This window comes from Aythya fuligula, chromosome 1, assembly GCF_009819795.1.
Source record: "Aythya fuligula isolate bAytFul2 chromosome 1, bAytFul2.pri, whole genome shotgun sequence".
NCBI classification, from domain to species: Eukaryota; Metazoa; Chordata; class Aves; order Anseriformes; family Anatidae; genus Aythya; species Aythya fuligula.
This window is the reverse complement of record NC_045559.1, coordinates 111,488,637-111,499,707: the sequence shown is the minus strand read 5'-3', so window position 1 is coordinate 111,499,707 and position 11,071 is coordinate 111,488,637. Positions and strand designations below refer to the sequence as shown.

Sequence of the window (11,071 nt, the reverse complement as noted above, 5' to 3'; positions counted from 1 at the left end):
TTTTCACCTTCAGAGACCCTTTCTCTTCGCTGCAGATCATTCGAGCAGAGTGAAACCTAGCAGCTTGGTGCTGATCCTAATGTTTTCAAAATAAAGAACAAGAAGCTGGATGAAAGCAACTTTTCAAGTATTTCTCAACAAAAGAAGAAACAGATTTGGCTTAGGTCTTGTTTTGCTTTTTAGTCTTGAGTTAAAAAACAAGGTTTGGTATTCTGTTGTTTCTTTTTATCTCTATTTCTTTTTTTCTCTTTTTCTCCAGCATTTCTACCTCTTCTTTTCCCCTTTCATCACTGAAGAAAAATAAAATAAAATAAAATAAAATAAAATAAAATAAAATAAAATAAAATAAAATAAAATAAAATAAAATAAAATAAAATAAAATAAAATGATAGAAGGAAGATTTCCAAGAAAAATATATGCCCTCAGTTTTTAAAGGGAGAATTTTATTTTATTTTATTTTATTTTTTTGTATTTCAGTTCATTGGTTTGATTTAATCAAGAAGTTGGATAATTTTCAAATTTTGAAACAAGATTCTTGTTTCCTTTAGTTCATTTCCACAAGAGATCTTTTCTGTTTGTGTTCTGCTCATCAGTAAAAACTTCTTTATCAGTAAGAGTCCAATTTAGGCCAGGACCTGGAAAACACTTGCTCCTGCCCTTCTTTGCAGTTCCCTCATGAAGGAAAATTGAATGCTGATCTGAGCCATGTGTTAGGAAATCCACACGGTTGCTTTACCCCACAGCTCAGAAGCAGGGCTACATTTGGACTCTGTCACCTGAGAAAACCAAGAGTATTTCAGGAATATGATGCCAGTTCAGTCTGCTGACTGGAGAATGTAGTAGTGAGCCACATGGTGAAGGTCTACTCTCCAAACCCAGCCATGTATGTAGGACATCTCACCAGGAAACTCAGTTTTAGGGCAGCAGCACCCATGTGTGAGCATGAAGGCTTTGGTGAGTGTCTACAGAACCACTGTGAGCCTTTGGATAGCTTTTAAGGGTCCATGGGGTGCCTCTGGGGAGCTGAGAGCGACTGGGTGGTAACAGCACTTGGGGTGGCTGGTTTGGAGGGAAGTTTGCTAACCTAGTCAAAGTTCTACCACGCTTTGGGTAGTTTCTGTTGATTTGGCCTTTCAGGGTCATGCCTCACCTTAGCAGTTGATTACTGGTTCTTGACAGCTTAGAAATAACCAGCAGGTGTGGCTTTTAAGCTAAACTTCAGCCAGTTGTAAGGAGCTCATGAGAATTTGATGTTTGCTTATACTGAAACAAATAGCACGTTGATACGGCTGACGGATACCAACTTGCTTTCATGAGGTTTGGTTTTCAATTGCTTTGAAGCAATTTCAAAAATAGAATGCATTGGGGGAAATATGTTACAGTTAGTTACCCTACATTTGATTTTATTTCAGCTTGCTTTTGGAAATACTGCATTGAGCGCAAGTAGTGTTTAACCTTCAAGTTGATGGGTCATTCTGCAGGCTGTATCTAGGATACAGAAGCTGACAATGAAATCTTCAAAACCTGAAGAATTTTCTACGCGAGTGCCTGAAGAACAAATAATAAAGTAACTGCCTGAGTATATATGCCTTGCATATAATAGATGTTTAAAAGGGAAATGTAAACATTTGTATTTGAAATGATAAAATAATAAACAGATTTTGTACAAGCAACGCCACGGAGAAGACTACTTGTGCTAGTAAGCATTTGGAAATCAGTAGCTCTGTCTCCACAAACATGCCTTAAACTAATGGAACATAATCTCAGCCCTGGCATGGGATCAGGCACTACAAATCTGTGTCTGGATATTTCATCCTTGTCCAAGCCACTCTGACAGGTGGTAATATTGTTAACACTGCAACTTGCTTTCTCTTGCTCTTTATCTCATCTAATTTATTCTCTGGCAAATTGTTTTTAAAAATATTTCCATGGCCTTTTAAGATAGAATAACTTGAATGTGGGAAAAGTCTTTTTCTTAAAACATGTTCTGTAAGAAGGTCTGGAATCAGACCCTCAAAACATGTAGTGGATATGGCTTCACGTGTCATGGGATTGTTCAGGCACTTTAGCTCACCCCATCCCAGGGCAAATGAGGTAAGTGCAGTTTTCTGATATGCTGGATCATTTCTGTGACATCTCTACCCGCATTTTCTTCCTGTGTTGCCTGAAATACGCAAACACCAACCATAAGGTGCTGGTTTAGGTAGCACCATGTGCCCAGCAATACATTGTGGAAGGCTGGAGCCACGAACAGCTTTTGCATGACTAAGAGGAATAATGAAACCACAAAACATCAGATTTCAAAACTTTCAGTGGCCACAAGCCTTCAATCAAATATCCTTCCAAACAACAACAGATTTGAAGGGGGAAAAACCCCTCTCCTGTTTGCATATATTTCACTCTTTGCTCTCACCAACGTCCAAGCATGATTTGGAGATAGGTGCCATACCCCACAACTAGTGTGACCACCCTCTTTCCAGAAGGCAAAAATGTGGATGTGAAGCAGATGTTGCTACATGCTCTCAGGGCCAGAGAATAGCCCAGGCTCTGTTTCATTTTTTGATGGTAAACAGCCATAGCTGCATTTATACAGAGAAGTAAGAGGCCAGGAGCAAGCCTGCGTGCTTTGACCTATGCTAGAGGCACTGAGCAGTGTGGACAGCCTCTGGCTGCTTGGATTGTCCTAATTTGACCTTTCCCAAACCAAATCATTACACGTGTGGCCAGCCCCAACCAGAGGGGATGTGGTTTGTGCCTGGTGGCCCTGAGGTCAGGGATCATGCACTGGCCCTTGCTATGTTATTGAGCAGCGATGGGCACAGTCAGTTTGCATTGCTCCCTAGGTATGTGACTGCAGGTCTGTGACACAATTCCTCCAACACAAACCAAAGCTGGGCTACACTTTGCCTCTTAAAAACCAGGCCATTGCTGCAAAGCAACTCGCCATCAAACTGCTAAGGAAATAAAGACAGAACACTGCTCAAATTATTTATGAATTTGTATATTTTCTATTTAAATTTGTAAGGCATATGAAAAGAGTATACAGATTTTATATTTTATATATATTATACATATATATGTATGTATTTGGAAATACAAAGTAAGTTAGTAATATGTGATGAGTGACTGCTCAGCTACCAACTCCAGCATGTAAATTCACAATTGAGATTGGGAAGGGAAAGGTCTTGTGCCTGCTTTCTCTACAGAGAAGCTAAAGAAACCAGAGAAGTTAAAAATGTGTACTTAACACTGCTTACAAATAACTATGATAGGACAACTGCCTAAGAACTGTGTAGTGTGAAAGAAGAAGCCACCCAGACACAATACACTTGACTCCTATTATTACCCTAAATAATGCATTATTAGAAAACAAGCGTACGTTTGACATGGGCAAAGATGAACGACTATTTTGTACCGGCCTTTTGTGGATATAGGTGCTACAGAGGCTACTTTTAGCCGTTTTCACATCTATTTTGTACATACAGGCAAAACCCGTCAGAAGGAGACTTCCAGGTGACCTGTGACTACAGCACTGCACCCTCTTGCTGAGAGCCTGCTCAGCAGGAAGCAGCCGTGGATGTAAGTTTACACAGTCCACACATCTCCAGCAGTGTGCTCCCTGATGCCAGCCCAGAGGGTATTTCTCACCAGCACTGGTCACCACGAACGCAGACTCATGTGAGGCTGGAAGGGTTCCTCCAGTCCATCCCCCATCCCAGGCAAGAGTCTCTCGTAGCTGAGAGACACCCCTCCGACCAGCTGGAAAGCTCTCAGCAAAAAGTCATCACAACTACCTGAGAAAATCCAATACCCAGGAGCACAACCCAGAAAGGGAAGTGTAAAAGGACTAATCCTTCCTTACACCCTCACCTCCTCTTTGCTTTCAAAAACCAAAAGGGGGTCACGAAAGGCATCCAACACCAGTAGCAAGGGAAAGATGTTCACTCTTGTGTCTTGTGACAGCCAAATCTCTCCCTTATCAAGTATTTATTATCAGATAGTCCACAGGCCCGTGAGACTGTGTTCCCCTCTTTGTCTGGGAGCACGAGGAGTGGAGAAGTACGATGGGTTACGCAGCCCTGAGAAAGGATTTATTTATTTATTTATTTATTTATTTTTAATTAATTCTTTTCAATACCAAAGACAATTCAGGCAATCTGAGAACAAGTCGTTCTTTGCTGACCTGCCCTGCAGGTCTCTAGCACAGAGGAGAGGGCTTCTGGGAAGCCAGGTGTGGTCCCACCTCCAGGCTGGCCTTTCTCCTGGATTAACCAGGGTGCCGCCTGCCTGCCAGCTGCTGGCGCGCGGCCCTCCCAGGCTTGTGGGGAAGCAAACAGAAACCCTCCCAGTAACTGCAAAGTTTGGCAACAGCTGTGAAACACAGAACAGAGGCAGCAGTAACGACAGGTTAAATGTGTGTCAGAAACAGGGCTATTTTTTTTCTTAAAATTCAGTCATTTAGCGTAAGTCACTAGTCTGTAACATTGCTATAATTGTGTGACCTACTCTGTTTCCCTAAGCTCAACGAAGTATTGGCTGATGCCTTTAACCTGGAATGCAGAACACACATTCATGTGTACATACGTCTGTACAGACACACACACATATATATACAATTTAAGAATGAACAAATGATGCTACGCAATTATTATAAAAGACGGATTGGCCAATAACAGAACTTAAAATTACACTGCAGAATGTACGCTGGCTTTTTTCTTTTTTTTTTCCCATCTTGGCTGGTGCCCATCTAAGTCTCCGTAGCAATGAAGAATGGAGACATCTTCTGTTTACTTCATTCTCTTTGCAACATCCAAATATGCATACTCAATTTCTTGATCCGCAGGACAAGTGTTTGTAAATTCATCTCTTGCATATGCATTGTTCAAGTATCTTGAAATCCCTGTCATTTCAGGTGGAAAATCAAAATTTCTATATTTCTTTGCAACAACCTTTTATTAAAAAAAAAAAATAAAAAAATATTATTACACACATGATCTGCAAATAACTAAATCTACTCTTTGTGAACTTTTTTTTTTTCTTTTCAGCATGCAACAGTGTCATTATACAGTAAGGGAGGGGAAGGGAAGGGAAGGGAAGGGAAGGGAAGGGAAGGGAAGGGAAGGGAAGGGAAGGGAAGGGAAGGGAAGGGAAGGGAAGGGAAGGGAAGGGAAGGGAAGGGAAGGGAAGGGAAGGGAAGGGAAGGGAAGGGAAGGGAAGGGAAGGGAAGGGAAGGGAAGGGAAGGGAAGGGAAGGGAAGAAAGCTAGCTAACAATCTAACTCATTTATAGGATTTATTTCGTATAAATATGCAGAGCTATGTGGACCAGCAGACAACACCTGGAAGAGATGCAGCATAAAATGTCATAAACCTGAATCAACAGAGTAATCTTGCAGTAATAAACTGGCTCACACTTGGAAACTTTCACTGCAACGGAAAGGGAAAACTGGAATTACAATACTAGATTTCAAATGGCTGGGGAAAACTACTGGATGACACCTAATACCTCCTGGTGAGTCAGCAAGGATGGTTTGACATTCATCCTCCATCAGCCCTCACGGCAGTTCTCCTTGCACTGGCTCTGCTGACCCCTGCTACCTCTCACATGTCACTTTATGCATGTGCCCGAGCTGTGATGGAGCAGGAAAGGCTTTCTCCCTTGCTGCTGTTGCTGGAATAGTTTCAACCAGGACACCTCTTGGGAAAGTTTTCACTTCTGGAGGTGTTTGAAAATGATTCAATCCACTCTAACAAAATAATAGTCAAGGAGGAAAGTTTCTGAAGTAACTTTATTTGCATAGAAACCAGGTAAGTTTCCAATGTGGCCATTTCCCTTTCAGAGGCTGGTTGGCTCTAGGGCAGCCTAGGGACAGGCGGTAACAATGCCCAGACATCTCAGTCACCAGGACTCTTAAAGGTGGGAGAGACAGAGTTAAATTTCAGCTTTTGCTGGCTTCTTGAATTAGCATAGACAAGATCATTTAAGCTTGCTGGTCTGTGGCACTTTGCATGTGAAATGCAAACAGAAATACCTCCCTACCACGCTGAATATAGTACTGGTTTAATACTTGTGAGAGGCTTAGAGAGAGAAGTCACAGCCCAAATATGAAAGCAGATATTCTAACTCATCATCAATTTGAGGATCTGCCCAGCTGTGCTGTAATGAAACAGCCTTGTGTATTAGCACTCCAGCTACCGTGTGGCTTCAGAAAAGATACACAAATCTCTCTCTTTTAGAAAAGAACCTGAGCTTCTACGTTGCCCTTCTTTTCAGGAAGCTGAAAAGCAAATGCAAACCTTAATTATGTGGAGCTTTGGTAGGAGGTTGCAATCCGCTAAGGTGAGCTCATCTCCATCCAGGAATTTCCGGCTGGAAACAGTGATCTCCTCGGTGCTGTAAGCATCAATTTCATCAGGCAAGGGGCTATTTAAATAGTTGTCCAGCTTCCTCAGGGCCTTAAGCAAAGATTTTTCCAAATCTAGGTTAAGACAATAAAAAGGTCATTCAAGCCTGTACCAAGGTCTCTCTGACACCAAGCAGAAAGTCGACTCCTGCATCCTGTCTGCTGGCACCAGCCCAGCCCGCAGATACCCGGCCATGCCAACTCCTGCAATTCCTTTATCCTCAGCTTAAAACTTAATGCTGGGATAAGAGCTCTAAGGAGCTAAAGGGGAGTCTGAGAAAAACCAAACCAGGTCTGCGTTACCAGAAACAGCCAGGGTCAGCAAGGGCTGGCTGCAGTGTGCACAGGAGGGTGGTGCAGGAATGCATCTGTGGAGAGGGAGCTGGAGGACAGAGGAGATGAGTTACTGCATGTTTGTGAGGCTCTTGCTCTACAGAGGTGTGTGGCAAGGTAAAGCCACGGGGCTGGAGGCTTCAGCATTTACACCAATGGAGGAGAAAGGCAGCAGGAGGACAGCAGGTGGCAGACCTGAAGCCAGGGTCTGGGTTCCAGCAGGCTGTGCTCCCCAGGTGCATGGGAAGGTGCTGTGTTGTGGGCCTGGGAGCTCAACAAACCGGGAGGAGCTGGAGGCGGCGCTCCCATGCCAACAGTGGTACCTGCCCAGTTTTGGGAATCCCCAGATTTGAGACTGAAAGGGCGCATGTTTCCAAAGCCTTCATGCTCTGGAAAAGGACTGCTTAACCTCAGATGTAACTGGCATGTCTGCAGCACGGTGTGCTGGAGTTGTACAACTCTACTTTCTCACGGTGGCTGCCAGGGCTGGTGGAAGGGCCGTAGCACCTACTTTCATTAGCATCTTTTCTTGGGTTCTTTATGAAGGCAGAGAATTTTGCAAAGACGTCATTTCCTGCGGAGTTAGACTCGGGGTGTTTTGGTGCAAGTTTGGGATACCTGAGGAGTTAAAAGAAACAAGAGGAAGTTATGGACTAGCCTTTATTTTTATCACCACTAATTATTTCATATACTCTATTTAAAATGCAGCGTCGTAATATATGGCTACACAGGACTTTCAAAGGGAACCTCCCTAAGCTATAAACCAGTTAGCAAGTGTGAATTTCCACCCTATCTAAACAATGTGGCTCTCCTCCTTCTCCTGAGGCAGACGGGAGATGACTGTTTGTGCTGCAAACACCATCCAAGCAACCTGGTGCCTTTTTGAGGCTGCCTCCACCAGCAATGAGGCTGAACGGAGCCCGGCTCCTGCCACGAGGAGGAGCGGAGGAAAAGTCCCTGCTAGCATCAGCTGCTGCTCCTCCCGGCCTCCTCGCCTGTCCTGCTCATGCATGAGCAAGCTTGAAGTGGCCGGGCCAGCTGCTGTTGTTGCCAAAGGCAGAGAGGAGGGAAAAAGCGCAGGGGAGCAACTGCTCACGTAGTTTACATCAGGTTTGGCTGCTCGAGAGGAGAGTGCTTCAGAGGGCAGCTGCTGTCCTGGGGGGCAGAAGGTGCCTGGGTGGGAGGCACGATGCTGCTGGTGGTGGGCTTGGGGAGAGGTGGGGATGGCTCCTTCAGTGGGAAGGACAGATAGAAAACCCAGCCACCAGCACACATGGAGATTATCCCACCAGAACGCTCAGAAAGAGCTCTGACATTCTTTGACCCAGGACTCCTGCAGCGCGGGAGGCTTTCGCTGCTGCTTCCTTTTAGCTACCTGCTCCTGGTAAGCCAAATTATTTGTACAGTCTGAGGAGGGAAACCTCAAGCAAACACGAGTAGAGGAAAAGAGGTCAGGTTTCTGCAGCGGTATGCAGGTTTCTGCATATACTTGCTGCAGGAGGGCGGATTTCATGCCTTGGGAATGACTGTAGTGGCACAAGAGTAAACCCGGGGTGAAGGCAAAGGCAGTGAGAAGTGCACAGACGGCATCTCAGGGCTACCCCAGGACATCCACCGTGCGCTGCCAGGCCTCCCCAGCTTTCACCCAGACCGGAGGCACCAGTCCTACCACACGTTGTCACAGCTGGGGCTACACGAAGGAGAAGGGGACAGGAATACAGTACCGGGGCGGCGCTAGCTTTTCTTCCAAGAACTCCTCGATCTTATTGACATCAGTTTTGACTTCGCCGTCGAACGTCATGAAAGGGGGGTTCGTCCCTGGGGCGAGGTTCTGCAGGTCAGCAGGTTTCCTAGTGGGAGGAAGGAGGCTGGGTTAATTGCAGCGGGAACCATGCTTTCAACTCCTACACTTACTGCAATGAACTGCTTCGACTTCAAGTTAACAAGCTAATATATGTCTTGCAAAACACTACATGGCCAGCTGCCTCACAGCAGTGGTGTGAGGATCAGCTAGCCCTTATCTGAATGCTCCCTGAAATGCTACAAATTCAGGTTTGTGTTACAGAGACCTACTGCAAAAGAGATTCAAATCTCAAATGCTTCAAAGGAGTTGGTCCACTTCATATCAGTGAACCTGAAAGAGGCATCGGGCATACAGCCTGTTAGCACAACGTCGAGTCACAGCATAAGTAATGTACACTAACTTGCGTGTGTGCACGTCAAATCAAAGACATTCTTCCTTGTAAATCACCATTTTGGTAAAGCTGTTCTGAAAATGAGAACTCGTATTATGATCTCACCTTTTCAAGTCCACAGTTGTGACATTAAATATGACACCCTTTAGCCACAGGATCATAAAGAGACGCTGAGAGAACGGGCAATTTCCAATACTTTCCCCATCACTGCCAGCCTACAATTACAAAAAAAAAAAAAAAAAAAAAAAAAGTATGCATACATCTGTGATAGCAAATTCTGATAACAGATGTAATAGGGAAGCAGAAAATCCAGATCTGGTCTAAGAACATATAGCATGTTACTCATGTCTGCTAATGCATATTTTCATGCAAAGTTTCTTTATATCCTTCTCCAAACATGCACGTAGGTATAATGAAGACTCCTGTCATCCTGGAGATGTATTTTTTCATTAAAGTGCATAATTATAGTGCCACAAGTTAGAAAACGAACTTGAAATTGCAGCAGTCCTTCCAGAGGAAATAGTCTCCACCTCATCTGTCGGTGTGAGCATAAATCTACCTGAGTCACTGCAAGATTAAAACAGGCTTAAATCAGTTTATGATCACAGGAAACAAGCGCAGAAAGATTTACCTGTGTAAATTGAGATGTAACGTCCAAAGCACTTAAGGGAATAAACAGAATAAATCAAATAATTAAGAGTTTCCAACTCAACAATTGCAGGGGCCCAAGGGAAGGAAAGGAAGCTGCTGAGCAGCCGACCGCGGGGGTCTCCACGCTTTGCTGAACTGGGGGCTAGCGAAGCCCAAAGGCTGCACACCTCGGGCTGACACAGCATGGGGACGAGCACACCGTGGTGGAGTGGGCCTTCTCCTCGCTACTGACCCGGGGCTTTAATGCCTCAGTGTGTCCCCAGCTGAGTCACGCAGCCGTGCCTGCCTCTCCCAGCCCTTTTTCGTTCCCCCTGTGTGTCATGGTACTGTGAGATGTTTGCCAAGCTTGCATGGCTGCTGCTGGGCACGCCAGGCTTCACAACACGCTGCTGCTGGAGGAGCTTGGAGGCCTAGTCCTTACGCCTTTCGTATTGTCCTCCTGAAGTGCAGTTTAAAAACCTAGCTTAAATGTTAAGGGTACAGAAGTAAAAACCCAAGCACATCATTTACTCAGTTAATAGGTTAGTTCACGAATGTTTGTCGACCATCTTTTATAACCAAACAACGCACAGACATGAAACCAGTTCTGCCTGCTCCTTCACCCCTCTGAATGCTATCAAATCAATCTCAAACATAGCAAAAAGCTTTCCACACACACACACACACACACTGCTGCTGGATTGCTTCAGGCCCCTCACCTTCACGAAGAGCTCTATGTCTGGAAAGGAGCACCTGGTCTGGAGCAGGCAGATCTCTGCCCCGCAGCTCGTGGGATGCGTGAGGAGCGATGCTCCCGCGGCTCGGCCCGCACAGTGGGTCGCCATTTCAGCCTGTGGGATTCTCTTCTGGTCACCCTCAGCCTCTGGTACTGCGACAACTGGCAGTTTTCTCAGCAACGAGAAACAAAATAGCCCATTGCCTCGCACGCTGCCAGAGAACAAAACCTTTTGGAAATGCTAAAGCAGCTGGGCCACAGTGTTAGATGGGTCCTGTTTTGTAGGTGGCAAAAATGAAAGCTGGTCAAAAGCTACTATTGTGTTTTCCGTCCTACACGGAGCACTGCTTTCCAGCACTGCACAGCTCACAACAAGAACAACATTTGACTGAAAACTACTGTGCCCTTCTTCAGAAGGCCAGCAAGACCCCACAGTGCCTGCAGTGGTACCCCTACCTTCAGCCAGCAGAGGAGGGATATCATTTCAGAGCACTGCCATGACCCCTTCCCACAGTTCCTACAACAGTTTTGATATTTTTATTCATCCTTTGATAAGAAAAAAAATAAATTATCCCATTAAGGTTCATGCAACATTCAGAAAACTTTCCAGACGGCCACATGGTCAAGGAGAGCTGTGTGACCAAGACTGGCAGTAGGTGAACTTTACCTGATCAGTTACTGTCTTCTGCTGGCCATTAAATACCAAAATTTCCACTCCCTCTAACTTTGCTGGAGCTAAGGAAACAAGCTTGTTGCTCTGCGTTGTCCCACATCA

The 11,071-nt window shown here is 45.0% G+C and overlaps 1 protein-coding gene across 1 annotated transcript; it reads right to left on the bottom strand.

Moving 5' to 3' along the window:
* Nucleotides 1-4,114: 4,114 nt before the first annotated feature.
* On the bottom strand, nucleotides 4,115-10,499 carry CLIC6 (chloride intracellular channel 6). The gene is made up of 6 exons (XM_032207790.1): nucleotides 10,280-10,499; nucleotides 9,036-9,145; nucleotides 8,460-8,585; nucleotides 7,247-7,353; nucleotides 6,296-6,477; nucleotides 4,115-4,949 (listed from the first exon to the last, which is right to left on the bottom strand). Exons 1-6 carry the CDS (start codon nucleotides 10,403-10,405, stop codon nucleotides 4,788-4,790), a joined length of 813 nt encoding a protein of 270 aa, XP_032063681.1. The 5' UTR covers nucleotides 10,406-10,499; the 3' UTR covers nucleotides 4,115-4,787.
* Between the last annotated feature and the right edge of the window lie 572 nt (nucleotides 10,500-11,071).

What these genes read in the sequence shown, in the direction of transcription:
- CLIC6 (XM_032207790.1), bottom strand. Translation starts at nt 10,405, where the DNA reads ATGGCGACCCACTGTGCGGGCCGAGCCGCGGGAGCATCGCTCCTCACG. An exon ending in ACATAGAGCTCTTCGTGAAG is followed by an intron (nt 9,146 to 10,279) that starts GTGAGGGGCCTG and finishes TTGTAATTGTAG; the next exon opens with GCTGGCAGTGATGGGGAAAG. An exon ending in ACAACTGTGGACTTGAAAAG is followed by an intron (nt 8,586 to 9,035) that starts GTGAGATCATAA and finishes TCCTCCCACTAG; the next exon opens with GAAACCTGCTGACCTGCAGA.